The 19,241-nt window shown below is 40.9% G+C and overlaps 1 protein-coding gene across 3 annotated transcripts; it reads left to right on the forward strand.

The window, feature by feature from the left end:
* The first annotated feature begins 176 nt into the window (after nt 1-176).
* Nucleotides 177-18,437, forward strand: slc39a14 (solute carrier family 39 member 14). Of its 3 annotated transcripts, none has more exons than XM_053871842.1 (10): nt 177-391; nt 5,270-5,435; nt 6,044-6,384; nt 7,434-7,611; nt 9,304-9,473; nt 12,597-12,719; nt 13,824-13,997; nt 14,161-14,398; nt 14,999-15,183; nt 15,345-18,437. In XM_053871842.1, the coding sequence occupies exons 3-10, from the start codon at nt 6,073-6,075 to the stop codon at nt 15,495-15,497; spliced, it is 1,533 nt and encodes a 510-aa protein (XP_053727817.1). In that variant the 5' UTR covers nt 177-391; nt 5,270-5,435; nt 6,044-6,072; the 3' UTR covers nt 15,498-18,437. The 3 variants fall into 3 exon arrangements, with proteins under 3 accessions (XP_053727817.1, XP_053727816.1, XP_053727818.1); XM_053871841.1 differs by lacking the exon at nt 9,304-9,473 and adding an exon at nt 11,293-11,462; XM_053871843.1 differs by lacking the exons at nt 177-391; nt 9,304-9,473 and adding exons at nt 1,777-1,939; nt 11,293-11,462.
* The last annotated feature ends 804 nt before the right edge of the window (nt 18,438-19,241 follow it).

Here is a 19,241-nt window from a genome sequence, read left to right on the forward strand (position 1 = left end):
TGTAGGTCCATTAATCTGTTTTAGGTTGCGTGCATGGAAAAAAACGCACTCAAAAATAATGCATTTTTTCCCAATTAAAAAAAAATGATATTCTACGTGTGCGGCTGTCAATAAGCATAAGCCCCCTTATTCACCACTAGAGGCGGTGTTGTCCGTGTTGTCACAGGGGGCATTTGTCGACGTCACCAGCTCCTCGTCCACGCCGCCGCTGCTCTGTTTGAATGGCAGGAATAGTGACAGAACCTGAACACACCGGCGACATCCCGTTGCCAACGTCGAACACTTTTATTCAACTACGCGACACATTTATGGATGTCTAAGACCAGAGAGTCACTGCTGTGCGGAAGAGTTAGCATCAAGTCTTCCTTTCTTTCTTCTGGAGCATCACCGGGTAAGCTAACTAGCGATGCTAGTGAGTGTCAGGCCAATATACCTGCTCTTAACTAGCCGCTTACATGGACCCTGCTGGCCACAGACCGTCAGTGATGCTTCACCACTGACCCAGCGACCAACTCTGCTTGTATCTAAGAGTTGTTTTAGTTAGCTCAACCCGTCAACTTGCAGTCTTCAACATGCCTTTGTCCCATTGTTTAATTGGTTGTTTGCTCATCCCGATTGTTAAATTTCGAGTGCTTTCAGATGATGGCTAACTTGTCCCTCGCCACCTCAACGCGGCCGTTTAAACTTTAGCTAATAAACCGTTTTCAACGTCTGTCCATGTGGTACTACACATCCATTCACTGTCTTGTTCTTATTTCCATTAGGTTCTCCGAATAAGTTCAGAGCAAAGAGCAGACAGAAGTAGTGTTTGTGGTCAGAAGAAGAGCTGAGAGAAGAGTTTCAATACCACGTGATCTCCACGTTATATAGGAAAAGGAGAGAAAAAAGTCAACATTTCTGTCATTCTTCAAGTAACTCTTATCGTAAGAGGGTCGACATTCTTAGAAAATGACCAGTAGAAGTCAATAACGTTGTATACTACCCATTTGACGCCCTAAGCATCCAAATTTACATCATTTTAGATGCACTATTGTTCAAGTGTGGATGTGTGGCACTTCTTGTTTTATGCTGTTCATTCTGTGGAACTCTTATTATTATTAGTGTCTCGCAATGGAACCATAGGAAAGCAGATGAATTAAACGCTATCTTACGCCTGTGACCTGGCAGAGGACAAATCTTGTACCGGAGTGACAGAGCCGGTTTATGCTGCAAGAGATTGTAGCTTTGACATTGACTCACAGTGGAATTTTATCGACTGTTTCAGTGAAGATTTTGCTTCATGTTATCGAATGTAATCTGCCACACGTTAGATAATTCTACATTGTACTGAGCAAAGCACAATTACAGTCATGTTGGTTTTCATGTGAAACATTCTTTGCTCTATCATTTTTACCCATGAAAGCCCTCTGTGTCTTGAGGTGATTTTTTTTTATTCCAACTTTTAAACAAACATTTTTTTCACCTGTTTATTTATGATAAAGGTTATTCATGTAAAATAAAAAAGTATGCAGGTAGAGTCATGTGTTTTATGTAATATACACGGTGGAGCAGCCAAGCACTGCCTAATTCCCTCCTCCTTGCTTCACCTACCAGATGCTTTGTGGCCAGGGGTAATTGGTCATTGCAGGTCCAGTCATGTCTGTACCCTTCAATTTTATGGTTAATGGCTCTTTGTTGACCAGCCAGGATGAGTGCAGCAAATGGACGACGTGCTTGATGGACCAACACGTTTCCCGCAGCTATGAGTCTCTTATCTAATGACAGTTTAGGTTGATGATATCAGCCTGGAGACAAACCCGACAAAAATTATAGATCATCCTGTGTAAAGGTACAGAGGGAGGCAGGCCTTTGCTCCGCAAGTATATAAAGAGTTGAGGATTGAGATATGCCAGAGCGATTCTGCTGGAGAGCCAGCTGATTGGCAGGGAGCTTCTCAAAGGTACAGTGCGGATTTATATCTTTCTGCTATATAAACACATTTATTATTTTTTTTTAATTAACATGGCACAAACGTTACTCAGTAAATAACTAAAATAGTATTTGTGTTAAATATCTATATTTTGTTAAACTGCTCTTTATTTATTTTTTTTCTGAATATTTAGTATTTAGATAGGAATAGTTTTACACTGTTTCTGCTGAACCTCTTTTAAGCCCAGTCAGCTGAGTTGATGATGCGGAGGGAAAGTTTCTGACAGGTGGTGTTTACGCTTTGTCTAAACTGTTCTATTTTGTGTGTGCAATATTAGCTCTATTAATTGTTGAAGTATATAAATAAGACTTGGGTCACAGTCCAATCCATTAATCACAGAACAAGCTTACACTGGAGCTGTCAGACACTGGTTTTATCCCCCCCAACTCTTATCTACGCAACCTGGACAGGCCTTGGACTTTAAGTGAACACACACACATGTGGGTCCTGTTGCTGAGTTTTGTGTCATCGTGTGTGTGAAACAACAATCTGACCTGACATGCTGACATTGAAATGTCTGTTTAGGGAGTCACGACCCGTTGAGATAAAGATTGGTGCTCTTCTATTTTAGATTTGTATGTTAGAAAGACAATAGGTTTGGGTTGATGCTAGTACCTTCTTTCTCTCTAATGACCAATGTTGCCTAAGTACCCCATCAGGATGGAAGTGCAGCTGCATATACTGCCTCTCTATGTGGTAAGACACTGGAGGTTAACCACTGGTGTGATTGATGAATGAAAGGGTTAAGTTACCACATCTCTTCTCTGACTTCGGAAGAAAGAGTTTGAGAGAGAGAGATTGTCAGGAATGTAGAAGCCGTAACTTTTGGATAAATTCCATTTCATTCATTCGAAAGGAAGAGCACTCAGGGTGGAACACACAGTCCAGACTGTAATGTTAAATATAGTCGATTCATTCTTTTTAAAAGTCTGGTAGTACAGTGAGTTTGTTGTTGGATGTTTTTGTTTTGGGTCAGTTGAAACCCGATTCTGTTTTGTTTCCCGTCATTATTAAAGTCACATCTTGTGATTAAGTTATGAAACATTGCTACTGTCTAATAACGCTTTTAGCCAAGTAATTCTCACATTTATCTAGTGTTCCAGATTCGCGATTGTTTGACCGGTGCATTTTCACATGCAAACATTACCTCATTGTAATGAAAAATATATGTGTCAGAGGAGATGGGTATTCTGTTTCCCTGGACCGCTTAGGTCATTCCCGGTTCGTCTCAGATTAAAATATTTTGGATCCCCTGTGCCTATTACCACAATTATCTTTATTTTCCCCTGACCAAATAGGATGGCTGTGATCAAAGGAAAATAAGGACCGACATCTTGTCTAGAGTGTTCATTGGTCCACTGTCTCATTCTTGGATTAGCCAGGCAGGGTCACAGGGTGCGGGACTCCGACCCTGCTGGCTAGAGCTGGGCCTGGGAATTGTCAAGAACAAAAATATTCTGCAGCTGTAGCATTATTTGGTGTAGTAGTAAGACATATGATTACCTGATGATCAAGTTGGAACTTAAACTATACAGTACTTTTTAACCAACATGCTGACCCCTGTTCCGTCTCACTGTTGTCTGGTAGGTGTCTAGGTCACCCTTGATAGATAGGGCAAGCACGCCGACGTGAACATCATGCATGCCAGAGCTTCATGCACTTTGTAGTAGACAGTCTTTTATCGTTGCCAGTCCAGCTTCTGTTCCATCTGATGGTGGTTGCTGTTGTGTCTTAATGCAAAGTCTCAAGATGTTTTATTTTGCATTGACGTGTGGGATAATTTGACCTAAATTGTCACCATCGTGTGTTCATTGCATAAATGCCACTATCTGTGTTTCGGTTCAGATAGCCACTGTTTCTTCTCTACTATCAACTGCATGTCTAAAGTTCAGGACCTCTTGTGTAGATACAGCATCACTGAGTACTGATGGTTCAGTGATGACTGCAGATTTAAGGCAAAGCCCATTTTTTTCTTTAAATGTCATTGTTTGTTCACCCCATAAATGCTCTATAAAGGTAAATGTATGTTATGTCACTGTTTCATAACGGATAAAGAAATCTGCTGTGAGATCTGGAAGCATTCCTTCCTTTAGCATGTCGGACGCACCTTGATTTAGGTCAGTCAAAATCTAGACTGACTGGGTTACACCCAAACACAGCTTTTGTTCATAAGAAATGAAGATAGGCTGACTACGTAAAATTTTGGAGTTTGCTGTCCCAACACCAGTCGACACATCTAAACTCAACCCAAAGCTGGTGTTGATGTATTTTTGGTCGGTTTTGATAAACAATTATAAAAACATGGTATCACAAAAATGCTGGTCTAGACTTTTTTTGTAAAGGTTATTTTAGTTAATGAGGCTGCGCTCTTAAGGAAATAGGACAAATAAAACTATAGTTATGTAAAATGGCATTAAAACTAAAGAAAAATTACATTTATTAGCCCAGTGAAAAAAAAAAAGACATTCCAGTGTTTTATTCAACCTTTCTCTTTTATATTTCGCATTTCTCTTTGAATAGCTTATCGATTTATCAAATAAAGTGTCTCATAAATACACTTGTTTAAATAACAAGTAAAACAAATAATAAAAATTTTAATTTTATTATTTGTTCTGGATTGTTGGATCCTTCATTAAGTTTAGAAAATGTTCTTACATTCTTTAGTATCTGTGACTCAAGCATGCAATGCAGATGCTTCAGATGCTTCAGGTGTCAGTGAGAAACAGGCTCTTTTCTAGACCTTCTGTTCGCTTGGGTTCAATGCCTATCTGAGGACACCTGCATTGCCTGCTGTGCAATGAAGCGGTGACTGGTTGTTGTGATACGCTACATGCTGACACTTATCTTTTCACTTCCAAGTTCCTATAGATACAGATCTGTCACTGTAATTGGAGCACATCCTTATGATGTGTTGTGCGTTGGCTGGCCAGAATGTGGCTTTGTTTTAAGAGCTATGTACACGCACATAAGCTTCATGGTTTTTCCAACATTGTGTCTACCAGCTTAAATGAACCCATGATGTGTACAGTGGCTTGTGGTGACAGAAGAGAGATTATTTATTGACAGTCCGGCTTGGGTTGTTTCCACTCCACCGCTAGGTCTTTAAATAGCTCCAAATAATTTGACACGGAAAGTAAGTTACAGTTTTCGGGAGGGAGTGCCATGCTTTGGGCTCATTGCATAGCTCTGTGGTTCTAGTTGGCATTTGTGCTCTGATTTTCTTCCTGTTTTGTTTGCCAAGCCAGTGTTCCTTACTGCGCAGTTAACCATATTTTTTTCTGCCTCTCTTATCCCCAACAGTCCAGTGCACTGCTGAAGCTTGGCTGCTGTCTTCAAGAATTTGTTGTACTCCCATTTCCTCCCTAACCCGTGGGCATCAATCCATTCACTCTAAGCCCTCAGACTGACATACAGACCCAGGAGTTTTCTGCACCACCAGCCATCAGTAGAGAGTCTGTTGGATAAGGTGAGCAGTGAATGGTGCTATTGATCCAGTCTAACTCTCCACATGGACTCCCAACTATAAGCGAGGAGAATCAAGTTCTGTCTTACTAAGCGACACTAACAACCGCACCATGAATTAGATTAGATGACATGGCATTTGTTAGTCCCACTGTGGGGCAGTTCTACGAGTGATGGAGAGTAAACCAGGTTTGTGACAGTTTGTTCAACGGGTGACAAACAGGTATTGGACAAGATGTTTTTTTTAACTATACAAATATGTACCTGGCATTTCTTCAATGACTTAAGTTCACCAGAGTGTGATGTTAGTTCCACTTTTAATTATTGGATAATGGACATAAAATGACTTGGCCGCTGGACAGTGAGTTTGCCATGTAAACTCTGTTGTTGCCGTCCCCACCAACTAAGGTTAGGAATTAACACTACAACTGCAAACCTTTTATGAAACATTTTCAGAGGGTTCTATAAGCCATTCAATAACAGTAACAGTTTGTCAGACTTGTGAAAAGGACCATCATAATGACAATGATGCCCCTTGTTCAAGCAGACGGTGTCTTGGAATTGCCGATGAGCATTCCCCACTATTTTGACATCATTCTGTTCCTTCAACAGAACAACATCCTTTGGCCATTCAGGACATCATGCACATCTGGTCCAGTCATGGCTGCACGTCCTCCATCTTCACCCTGTTCCACTCAGTCGTCTTCCTGTTGCTGGCTGCACTACTGTGCCCTGGGGGCCTGGTGGCCAGTCAAGCAGATACCCAGACACAGACCCCAGCAGAGGTGCTGCAGGACTTGCTGGACCGCTATGGCGATAACGGCACCATCACCGTGCCGCAGCTGCGCTCCCTCCTTTCGCTCCTCAGCCAGGGCCAGGCGGCTGGAGATCATAGAAATAGCAGCGTGGCAGAGACACCAACTAGTGTGACACCGAAACTGAACAGCTCCAAGGTGAGGGCCTCAGCCATTGTCTCTTGCTTGTGAAATAAACAAATGACCCCCGACAGAGGTGGATAATGCCATCTGTGGATATCCATGGCTGTGAATTGTATTCTCCATTGCTATTTGTCATGCACCTTGTTTTCTTAGTGAGCTCTTTATTTTGAATGATACACAAGAATAGATTGATGTTATTCATTTCACCATGTGACCGATACTGAAATCCCCATTAAGCAAAGATGCATCATCTTTTCCGTTGTGGAAAAAGTGCTGCCTGCATAATGTTTCGAGCTTGTAATTATTCTCTTCCGTACCCAGAATTAGATGACACATCACACTTGTTTGCATAACATCGTCATCGCTGCTTACATGAAGAATTAGTATGTCACTTCACGCTCAATTTCAAATTCTGTAAATTGAGTTGTAAATTAAGCTTAACCCCCTTAGCTTTCTTAGAAACTGTGAATGTTTAGTTTTAGCAAATATTTAATGACAAATATGCAGATTAAGCATATGCTGTATGGCTTCTGGAGTTTAAGTCTATCAATCTGCTGTTGTAGCTGGATTCAGGAGACTGAGGTCAAGCACCTCTGGTGCCTCCAAAGTTTTCCTAGATGTACCTGTTTTGTCTACACTATGTTAGCAGTATAATCTCTGATATGAATATTCTCGGAAAAAATGTCTTGCTGGAGTTATAAGCTGAGTCGGCCCAGGGATGACATTTTTAACATTTTTCACATGATTAGTGCCAGAGAGGTTTCACTCACGCACTTGTTGATGTACTTAGAAAGAAGAACAACTGAAATAAATCCATGACGTTTTGATTTGATCGAGATAAATGTTACAGTTTACATAGAAACCGTAATTGTTCAGTTATCTTTTAAGCCGACTAATATTCCGGTTTTGTACTTGGAGTTCTTTGCTTTTGGTACCATTTAAACCTGTCTGAATGTACACATGTCAGTCATCGCTACAATTGTTAGTTTACATATGCATCAAGCAAATATACTGCCAAACGCGAAAGCTGGCTGGTTATGTGACACTGACTTCTTTGCCCTCAGTGTTTGTCTGCGGACATTCTGGCCGTCTACAGCATGGGTGAGCAGTCTCGCCTGGACGGTCAGGGTCTGCAGGAGCTGTGTCCTACCATGCTGCAACAGTTGGACGCTGGAACCTGCAGGGCTCAGAAAGAGCAGCAGCTCAGTGACGAGACCTCTCCTCGACCCAGTGGTGGTGAAGGTAACAAGTTCTCATAGTTATTATGTTAAGTGCTCAGATTTTGACAAGTATGTTCGCAAGTTGAAGTACAGAAACAGTGATTCAAGTTGAGCATTCATTTGAAGCAAACTTGGAATGTGCACTGCTAATCTTAAAATAGAGACTCAAAAGAATGAGAGCATAAATTGGCTTTTCCCTCATCGATCTGCATCTCCAAGGAGGTTCTTGTTGCCTAGAGACTGCTGAAGTGGCAGAAGTAATGATGGTTCATAAAAAAAAAAGGACAGTTAAAAAAAAAAAAGATAAGAAAGGATTGTGTTTCTATGATTCTTTGATATAAACCAAACATCGAGAGCTGCATCATATTTCAGTGGACGAGGAAACAAGCTGTCATCCATGTCTGTGATTGCTCTCTTATTTCCACATCATCCTTGGCTACTCACACTGACATCCTTTCAACCCCTAGTTTTGCTTGTTCGGCAAATGTTGGGCTCGCTTTCTGGGGATTATTTATATTTCGGAATGTCTATTTTTAGTGAGTTACTTTTTAATAGCATACTGAAACCTTATGATGATTATGATCTGATTGGAATCCATGTACACATATGAAGTATAATTATTGAATCTGAGATGCAGTTGACTGAAATCAATGAAGTTGCCGGAAAGTCATAAATGGCTCTCCATCCCTGTCAAACATTTTTTTCCTTAGTGAGTCTGCAGCTACTCTGCTGCCCTGAAAATACTGTCGGTGGTTGAACCTATGTGTTGATGATGCTTTTCAAATACTGTTTTAACTGTACCGTGTTTAATTGTGTTCATCCGTTGAATCTGTGCTCACCATGGGAACCTAACCTGCTCCGTTACAGTTTCACTCTTGCAGTGAATCAATTTTATTTGACCTTCTTTAGCCAAAGAAGACGGCGAGCCTCAGTCTGCACTCAGTTACTTTTTACTTTCCAAAATCATCCTTTCACATTCCCTTGTCCTTTCTCACACTTGCCCCTGCAGGCAGCTTGTTTTGGCTGCGGAGCTGTTTTCTTTGCAGGAACCTGGCAGCGGCAGGACACCAGCTGTTGTAAGGACTCATCTGTTCCTGATAACTTTTGGAGATTTTTAATATTCCTATTTCATCTTTTGTTTCCTTTCTAGGAAAGTGGAATCAACTATTGTTGCTGAATCATATGCACCACTCATTGATCAATTAATTTAAAGTTCTATCCCACTGTTTCACCTCATAAGAGTTGCTGTTTTATTTGTATTGCTAGTTTTGCGTTTTCATTGTTCAAAATACAGCAACACATTTTGAAAAGTGCTGCAGTAATGAAATGGAGTTGAATGCAGCAAAACCACCAAAAGAACAATATAAAACCTCTCCACTTCTGGAAGAGCCAGGTGAAAATGCTGTGCTAGCCAGAAATGTTCTGCCGGTCACTCGATATCCATCTCAGCGTACACAACAGATTAATGGCTGGTGAATTCATGAATGATATTTTAATACAAAGCCAGCAAAAGATTTTCACCATTGATTTACAATCTAATATGAATCATGGTAGTTATGTTGGAGTTTTGTCCTATTTACACCAGGTCCGTCATCTGTCACAAAATAATGTCAGAGATTTTTATGATTGCATGTGTACCTCTTGTGATGTATTGCTAAGCCACCATTGTCTAAATAATGCATTTTTTTTCCCTAACCAAATTCCCGCCTTCAAGTGTGGGGCTTTGCTTTCCTGAGCGTGACATTGGTCAATGCCTTCGCGCTCAATGGAATCTTGGTTGTGCCTCTGATGAAGATGCGCTGCATGAAATATGCGCTGTCCTTTTTCATCGCTCTCGCCATCGGCACACTCTACTCCACCGCCGTCCTGCAGCTGCTGCCAGAGGTTTGACATCCATTCGTTTATCTCAGCCTCAGATTGTAGGTTCACTCTAGACTGTCTGCAGCTCATTGAAGCGGTCAAAAAGTGCAGCCTCAGCCCAGAACTCCTGAGAATGTCCTCTGGTCGTTTCCCTCAACTCCTTCCTGCCTTTGTTTTCTCTCTCTGTAATAAGCACTGTTGGGGACTTGTGGTTTCATTGAAGCTGCCCAGCTTCACACATCACATGATGACTTCTTTCTGTTTGTTAAGATATAGACTTGAGATGCTGGCTATGAGGCCAACAGGTGGTGACATCTATGATATCACCATAGAAAGGTCTCAATGCTGTAGTTCGGGTTTTCTTTTTCAATCATTTGAACAGGGTTTTGAAATTCATTCTCTTTTTTTGCATCCTTCGTTATTGTTTAAGGGAGACCCTGAAACGTAACCCATGGTTTAAAAGTTGTCAACAGTGTTGTCAAGATAGAACTACACTGTGACTGATGGTGTCAGTCTTTAAGAACGATGTTCATCCATTTCATAGTAATTCAGTTCTCAAAATAAGCCTTCAGCAGAGCTGCTGTAGTTGAAGTGAGTACTATGATTTTGCAACTTACTAAAACGGCAATAAAGTCCTCCTGGATGACAAAAACTTTGAACTAAGGACAAACATTTCAACAAATCCTGGAGAAACTGCTACGCATGCTTAACTTAAAGGAAAGGGGAATGAGAAGAAGAGCTGTTACTAGACGGTTGGAAATACAGCGGCTGAGGAGATGATGTAGAAACCACTAATCATCATGTATATATATATTAAACCAACAATTAAATATAACTCCTGAGTCAACGCACGATTACACCCACTCTCACACACACTCACAAACCTTCTAATGAGAGGTAGAAATACAACAAATCACTCTCCAAATTCAAAATGCCTCCATGTGCAAAGGAACTTAGGAAAAGATTTAGAGAGATTTCTTAACAACAAGAAACATTCCTGTAAGCAGCTTAAAATGCTCCGGTGATTGACATTTGTGATCCCTGAAACCGGAAGTGACTCACATGCATAGTTCATGCCCCATGTTTGTAGTTCTTTGGAGTTGTAACAGAGGGCTTTGAGTGAGGCAGCCATTTGCAAATTTAAGCTTGTTATAAATTTGACTAAAACAACATTCTGCTTTGATATGATGCTACTTTATTACTGTGTGAGATTTGATAACTTATGAGAAAAAAACTGGACATGAATTAAATTAATATGAAGGTTTCAATAATGTGACGTTATGATGAAAATGAAATGAAACCAAATACCTACAGCTACATACATCATTTAGATGGCAAATAACCTCTAAGAACAAAGAAAAACGGTTTCTCTTCCTTCATTAAAACAAACAAAAAAAATCTACCCCTGTACCATGTATTTATCTAGAGGGCAAAGGTGTCAGCCACTGAGTGGAGTTGAACAATGTCTCTGTGTGTCAGTACACAAGGTGTTGATACAGTCTGTTTTCACTATAATTGGCATCCTTTCCACCAGAGTGAGCGAACGAACGAATGAATGATTCAACAGTTGAAAAGACACACTAACCCTGACTGCCTGAGAAAAGTGGTGTCACCTCCGCTGCTCTTCCCTGAGACATGGTGTTTGTTGTCTCGGGAAAGACTAATGGTCTTTTTCTCTCCTCAGGTTGAATGTATTTAATTTTCACTTTCTTTCCAGGAAGTTAACATCAAGCTGTCTTCAATTTATTTCTCCTGTTCTGGTGATTCATTTCTAGTAATCCTGACTAACAATTTTGTCTCTGTTACTCTCCCTCCTCTCACTTGTCTCTTCAACGCCGTTCAGTGTGGGGTTATGGGCTCCTGTGTGTGACACTGATCTCTCTGTGCTCGCTGATCGGGGCCAGCGTGGTGCCCTTCATGAAGAAAACCTTTTACAAACGGCTGCTGCTCTACTTCATAGCCCTGGCCATTGGCACGCTCTACTCCAACGCCCTGTTTCAGCTCATCCCTGAGGTACTGTCGATGCTGCCGTGTTAATGTAGCTGCAGCTTCTTCAGATTACCTCCGTGTTTGGGTCATAATCCTGTTTTTGAAGAAGATATGTTTGTCAAAATGTTGCTGGCAAAATATGAACCAATCACCACAGCTAAATATGCTTTTAATTAGAAACACTTTTTGGTGCTAACTGGTTATTTCATCTGTGCCATTACTTCTCTTATAATATGTGAATGGCTGACTTATTGTCATGAATTGATATTATATATAAAGGGGACCACGAATGGAAACCATAGCAACAGTGTTATGAACATGACATGTCGCCTTAACTGAATGTGTCAGTGTCATCCAATCTCTCAGTTAATCTAGTAGAAATATCTGCACAAAATGTGATCCTTTCCAAAAGGAACACATTTTTAACCGCTTCTTAATATCGTCTTGAAAGCTGAACAGACTGCGACATATTCTTAGCTTAAAGGAGCAGGTGAATGAAAGATTTGAATAATGGTTATTAGTGCCTGAGGACACAACGTAGAAACCAATAATCATTATATGTTTGTATTAAATCAACAATTGAATATCTCCTACTCTCACACGCACACTCGAACTAACAACTGAAAGCTGATCTCCAAAGGGATCCTAGAATACAACGAATGACTCTCCAAATTCAAAATGTTTGCATGTTTATGAGACGAAAAAAACAATGCCAACAATGAAAAGGAACTGGCAGCCTGCTCTGAGTCACATGGTTTTGTCATTGCACTAACTACTGTATGTGTAGCTTACATGTTAAAAAGAACTGTAGTATCTCACCAAGATGATGATTTCCATTAATAAACAGGTTCGTTTAAGCTGCCTTTAATGCTTCCGTGTTGACATTCCTGAAGCGATTCATGTGGGCAGTTCATGCCCCATGTTTGTAGTTCTTTGTAGTTTAACGTAACGTTTTGAGCGCAGCAGCCATTACGGAAACTTTAGCTTGTTATAACTTTGAAATGACAAACATTTCCAATTCTGCTTCTGGTAGTATGTGAGATGTCATTACTGAAGAGTAAGATGTGGTCATGAGGGCCCTTTTAAAGAATCTGCAAAACTGCCTGCAGCCTTCAGCATTCAAAACTTACTTGATGTTTTTCTCCTTCCCTATGTTAGGCCTTTGGCTTTGACCCCTTGGTGGATTTCTATGTGTCCAAGAGTGCAGTAGTGTTTGGGGGCTTTTACCTCTTCTTCTTCACTGAAAAAATCCTGAAAGTGCTTCTCAAACAGAAGAATGGGGTGAGTACAGTGTATTGTATCAGTTATGTAAACACATGTTACAGTCTGGAGATGTTAAGTGTCAACTTTAGAAGACACTTAACATTTGTCTGTTCTTCTTTTGGCATTTCCCAGCCAGTGATCAGCGTCCCACTAACTTAGCTCATCACATTAACACATTCTTGTACCTTGTCTTCTACTTCAATGACAATGAAGGCCTCTGTTTCTCAAATGAGTAGTTCAGGTATGCATAGGGCATCTATAGTCGCGACCATTATATTGTACTTGGCAGTGATGTCATCATCCCAGAGAGCTGAATAATATGACTATTATGATCCACCAATCAGAGCTAAAATGTATGACACATGTTGTTGTGATACTCATGTGTGAAACTGGGAGAGCATGACTGCATCTCAGACCTCACCACCCAGCATTTGTCCTGCATTATAAACTTAACCAACCTCTGCTGCTTAGCAGACTCAAGCTATTAGTGTGACGGAACTAGAATTAGTTTGACCTCATTACGATAAAAATCCATCTGTAAATCTACAGTCCATTAATGTCTTAATTTCTTTTTGTCAGTCAGGTTCATGGTTCAGCATCATGGTCATTCTACCTTCTCAAGTTCTGCTGATTAAGCTCACTGATGGTGTGTGGATGTGGCATTGCGCAGATGAGCTCTCTCTTGTGGCATCTTTGCTGTGCGACCGCTTCCGTTAAAGCTTCCTATTAGAGCCTGCCGCAGCGACCTGCTGAACCAATTAAGTGTGCTCTCTGACCCACAGTAGCTCAACTGTGCGTGCAGACAGTGCTGAGTCCAAAGATACTTATCGACTCCAAATTTGTCAGAAGAACCTTAGAGCCTATCAGTATTAAACATTCTGAAAATGTGTTTTCCCCCCATTTGAGTTTCAATTTTTAGCTTGTATGGAATCGGTGAGCGTGAAAAGAGACTGCTGGGTCTTGTTGTATATCCTCCAGTAGTCGTAACTTCTCTCTCTCTCTCTCTCTCTGTCTCTGTCTCTCTCTCTCTCTCGCTCTGTCTCTCTCGCTCTGTCTCTCTCGCTCTGTCTCTCTCTCTTTGTCTCTCTCTCTCTGTCGCTCTCTCTCTGTTTCTGTCTTTAGAGCCACGGTCACAGTCACTACTCTCACGGCAATCATTACCCGACACCGGACCAGAACGGGGAGGAAGGTGAGAAGGAGAAGCTGCAGCAGAATGGTGAAGCGAGTAATCTAGCTCTGGGAAAAGTGGACGCTGGAGAGGGAGAGTTGATGCTGAGTCCTGCGCAGACGCCACAGGTGAGCACAGCACAGCAGTGAGTGGAGTACTGCAAGAGAGAGCTGCATCAACTACTGCACGTTTGATGTACAAACAAGATGCTCTTGTAAAATCAACGCCCATTTTGTCTGAATTATTTAATGAACATGTGTGCTAATGTATCCCAAAATCTATTCACCCTAGGATGCAGAGAATCCAGACAGTGCAGGGCACTCGGGACGTAGGGGAGGTGGAGGCTGCTATTGGCTGAAAGGGACAAACTACTCTGACATCGGCACTCTGGCCTGGATGATCACGCTGAGCGACGGCCTGCACAATTTTATAGATGGCCTGGCCATTGGTGCCTCCTTCACTGCCTCTGTCTTCCAGGGCATCAGCACATCGGTGGCCATTCTTTGCGAAGAGTTTCCACACGAGCTTGGTGAGCTGGGTTTGGATCAGTGTAACTTTGAAAAAGTTCAAACGACTATGAGTGAAGTGAAAAGTTACTAAAAATCAAATTGAAGGTTAATATTGTGTTGTACAGTGAGGCAAAAAACTTGATTGTTGAATATTTTAAGCCGATGTGTACATGGAATTTAATACTAATCTGGGTGGCAGCCAAGACCAAAATGTTTGTACTAGAGGTGGGACTCTAATCTAATCTGATCTAATTAATTCTAGGGTTTATGTTAAGCGAATTGTGATTGATCGCCTCTAAACATTTGACACCAGAATTTCAGTTGATTCTGTGAGCATAAGCTTGAACGTCAGTGATGAGCGCTGCTTCTGGCCAAGTTTTTTAAGCTTGAAATTTCCATCTATTGGTGCTACCTCATTTAGCCTCCCGTTGTATCGTGTGGCGCACCTGAATGCATGAAGAATGAAGCTTATATGCAATTAATCTGTGTTTCTATGTTGATGATTTATGTATATATGTAATTCATCAAAATTAATCACTTTAGGTCCGAGCCCCAAATGTGTCCTATTCCATGCACTGCTGTAATTCATTCCTCTTGTCTCTTCTCTTTCTGCACTCTAGGAGACTTTGTGATTTTGCTGAACGCAGGCATGAGCATACAACAAGCCCTTTTCTTTAACTTCCTCTCGGCCTGCTGTTGCTACCTGGGCATGGGTTTCGGCATCCTGGCCGGCAACAGCTTCTCACCCAACTGGATCTTCGCTCTTGCTGGCGGGATGTTTCTCTACATCGCCCTGGCAGACATGGTCCGTTCCTCTTATATTTCAATCATCAAATGTCATTTTGGGGACCTGAGAATGTGTTGATTCTAGCTGACCCACTGAAATATGTGAACAACATAACACCATAGAAGTCTGACGCTGTTCACAGAGACCACTCATTGTCGTGTGGTTTTCTCTCCCTTTAGTTTCCGGAGATGAACGAGGTGAGTCGTGAGGAAGAGGACGCAGGCGGCAGCAGCTTCCTCCTCGCCTTTGCTATCCAGAATGCCGGGCTGCTGACGGGCTTTGCCATCATGCTCCTTCTCACCACCTACTCGGGACAGATACAGCTGGGTTAGCCCTCGGTGCCACTGGAAAGCTGTTTGTTTTTTGCTTAAAAAGACTGATATCAGCAGGTTCTGGACAGAGCAAGCTACTAAAGTGGAAGTTGATGGAAAACCCCTCAAAACTTGGCTTATATAATAATCCACTTGATATCAGGGAGTAGGCCTGATGTGCGGCAGGTACGCACAACCGCTCCATCAGTTCTCACATGCAGTACATGAAGAATGGGTGGCATCGGTTCTTGAACAATGATCCCCTTTATTTTTGAGTGAAAGTGTGAGCTGTGAAGGTGATTCCTCAATTAGGATGAAAGGCTTTCAATGTTCCCTGTCATTTTTGATGTTCTGAGCGGAGCTGCATCCACACTGCTATCTTTTTGTCTCAGCTACTCTCCTGAGTCTTCCCTCTGTCCGAAGCTGGGATTGTCTCCAGCCCAGTGTGATCCTGGAGAACCACCTCTTTTTAGCAGGATGCACCTGAAATCCCTCAGAAGTGTCCTATACACATCCTAGTTCCTCCCTGCTGTAACTGTCCTTAGCTGGACTCATGAGTCCTTGTTTTAAAAACATCTTTTTAATTAAAAAAAATCTTTTTTGATGGCATCATTAAGGGTGTTTCTGGAGCTTGTAGTTTTACAATAAAACTTGGTAGTGTGGATGCAGGCTGAGCATCATCATACAAGTTAGTTCATCAGAAGATTCTGTGCTTGTTTCCGTTATGCAGTGTGCTGGCAGCGGCCTCTGTTTTTATGATGGGAGACGGCGATGATCCTGAACCGAACATGCAATCCGTGGGAACCCCTCAGAACCTCACTGGACAGCAGCTGTTTTAGCTTGACTTTCTGAGGTTCCTAATGAACCTGACTTGTTGAGGTTTATTCTTCAGAAGCACAATCAGGGAACGATGGCTGTATTCCTCATGTTCTCATGAAAGTTTGTTTCTTCTTCAGAAGACATGTTTACCTCCTGCATCTCTTTGCATACCAAAAAGAAATCTAGACCTGGATGTATAAGAACACTCTTCTAATTGACCGTTGCTTGTTTATGTTTCATGTGTATCCATCTGATGACCAAAATATGGGGAAGGGCTACCATGGTTTGGGAAAAATAATGGAGATTTAAAAGGGTCGGGCTCTGTTTTAATACATAAGAGTGGTATATAAACTCTTGATTTAGGGTTTAGAACCCCATTTCTCCATACCACATGTGCCCTTTACACTTGGTTTCATACTTTACTGCCTTGACATTACTATTGTTTTTTTTTTTCAGTTAGTGGGGTTAGCAATAACATATATATAGTACTTTAGAAATGAGATTAAATTCTGTTTAAATTAAGTTCTAATTCAAACACAAAAATTGAATGGGTTTGGTGTTGCATTGTTGAATTTCTGTGTTGATGAGAAAGGAGAAACTTACGGTACACAACAGTGTTCCAACCTGGAAGAGAAGTGTTGTTGTGTTGAAAGGAAGCCATAAATGGATGCAACTTCTAAACTTCTGGAAAGACTGACAGGAGCTTATGAACCTATTGCCCGTTATTATGGCACTACGACTTGAGCTAAACTTTCCTATCAATAGTTGAAATAATCCATTCAGATTATTTGATACTGACATGGCCACATTAAAAAAAACATCACTTTTTGCTGCTATAGATTTTGAAGATCTATATGACATATATTATGTACATGTACATACGTCACTGAATTCGCAGTAGGCTTTAAGTGGCTTTTGGAAACAAACATTTTATCTGTTGAGGAAGTGAGTGCTGTTTCTGTGGAGCCCACTTGTTTATGTGACCTCATGTTGACCTATTTTCATTGCAGTGTTTGATATCAACTTGCCTCAAAAGGTTTCTGCTCACACTTGGTTCAAGCATATCTTTTCAACTGACACAGTTGAATATTTTTTTGAAACTCATTCTAAACTTGCCTACTGCTGGTATCATGACAGTTTCTGTGAAATTGATGGGATTAAAAAAAAGCTTGTGAGGCTAATTTAACATCAACAAAGATCATCATTGTAACTGAACTGCCTTCCACATCATCAGTGTCATACTTAGCCATAGATTTGTTTTCACATTGACTTTGGTAACTGGAAGCCATGTTGGTCATGACAACTGACGTTCGGTTCATATGTGTGGAGTCCAGCAAGTGAGACCGACTGTCGGATCTGCTGCTTGATGTTGTACTGATGAATCTGGGATTATTTATAGTTGTTTGAGCCATAAAATATTTATTTTATGCTTTATTCCTGAAAATAAGAAGTAGCTTAGCTTTAGACTACAAGCCATGAATGCAAGCAGAGATATTTTTGTTAGTTAGTTTTGATCATGTGTTTTGTGTCTGTTACAATCCGAGTACGCACAATATTCATGTAAACTCTCAAGAGATTCCCTGACAGTTCGGGTGCAGATCAAAACCCATGTGGTATATGAGGTTTAATTTCTGGATCATTACCGTGTTACTTAGAGATTGACTCGGGTTATCTCCATGACAATTGAAGTTATGTTGCATCACTTTGTAAAAATGTATTTACTGTAATTACGGGACCTTTGCCCTGCAACGTGAGAATCTTTTTTTATAAACCTTCTTAAAAAAACTAAGCAAAGTGTCTTCTTTTTTTTCCTCACGCATTTATTGACGAGTGGACATTAAACTGTGTTGTTTGTATATGCATGCATGGTTTACCTATTTAACTAAAACACATAAAACACACAGCCACGGAATGGCTTCCACACATGGTGATAGGAATGTCCATCACAACATTGATCCATTCCAGTATTGCCTTATTGCAGGTCCATCTTGGCAGAAAATGTTTCCTGTCTGTGTTAGTCATGATATTGAGTCTTTGATTGTTTTTTGTTTTCCATTTGAAATGGCAGTAATCGTAGAACTAAACATTCTGGTTTTCAGTCCAAAGTTTTTGCCTTTGTCCAGACATACTGAACGTGAATACAACTCCCTACAGAGAGAATAAAATCAGCTTCATCTTTATTACACTTGTCGGATCAATTTTGGGTAGGAGCTGGGATGTGATCTGTAGATGGTGGGGCCATCTAAACTGCATTTCTTTTATTTTGTTGTCCCCATCAACCTGTATCCAATCCAGGAAGTCATGTCATGTTTTAGGGAATTATTGGGGATATAGAGACCCCAACAGTTCTGTGGTAGTTACTGTAGTTTGGAGAATGGAGTCAAGGTGTGTGTGGATTCCAAATAAAGCTCTGAACCAGCTGTTTATCATATTAATAGTTTTATTTATTTATTTTTTATTTTTTTAAATAATCATGGCAAAGCATTCATTTGAGAGGTGAAACTCTTCCGATCACGTTCGTATTTATGCCTCTTCTCCCAGTTCATCATGTGTCTGCAATAGTAATGAATGCAAATTTGTTTTCAACATTCTTTTAATATGTCCAAATATTTGGCCCGCATGCGTCAAACTGAAGCGACTGAGGTTGGAAGGAAGATCAATCTGACCTCGCTTCTATTTTGTCTAAGTGTATGTCATAGACCGGAATCTTGGGAAACTGATTTATCCAATGAAGGGAGAAGGGTATCGATATATGGCAATGTTTGATGTGTCTTCTTCTTTATTAATGTACGACGGTAAAACGGAAAGAGCCACTGATTAAATTGAAACATACTTGTTATGCTGATGTGCGCTATGATGTGCGGCGGGGTGAGACAGAAAGATAGCGATGGATATATTTTCATTAAATCCGACTATGGTGCTGTATTCTTCTCGGAGCTCATGGGG

The sequence above is a fragment of the Synchiropus splendidus genome, chromosome 7 (assembly GCF_027744825.2).
Source record: "Synchiropus splendidus isolate RoL2022-P1 chromosome 7, RoL_Sspl_1.0, whole genome shotgun sequence".
In the NCBI taxonomy this organism is placed as follows: domain Eukaryota; kingdom Metazoa; phylum Chordata; class Actinopteri; order Syngnathiformes; family Callionymidae; genus Synchiropus; species Synchiropus splendidus.

Coding starts and splice junctions, on each gene's coding strand:
- slc39a14 (XM_053871842.1), top strand. CDS start 6,073: ATGCACATCTGGTCCAGTCATGGCTGCACGTCCTCCATCTTCACCCTG. Junction 7,612..9,303: donor TCGACCCAGTGGTGGTGAAG/GTAACAAGTTCT, acceptor CCCGCCTTCAAG/TGTGGGGCTTTGCTTTCCTG. Junction 9,474..12,596: donor TCCTGCAGCTGCTGCCAGAG/GTTTGACATCCA, acceptor TCCCTATGTTAG/GCCTTTGGCTTTGACCCCTT.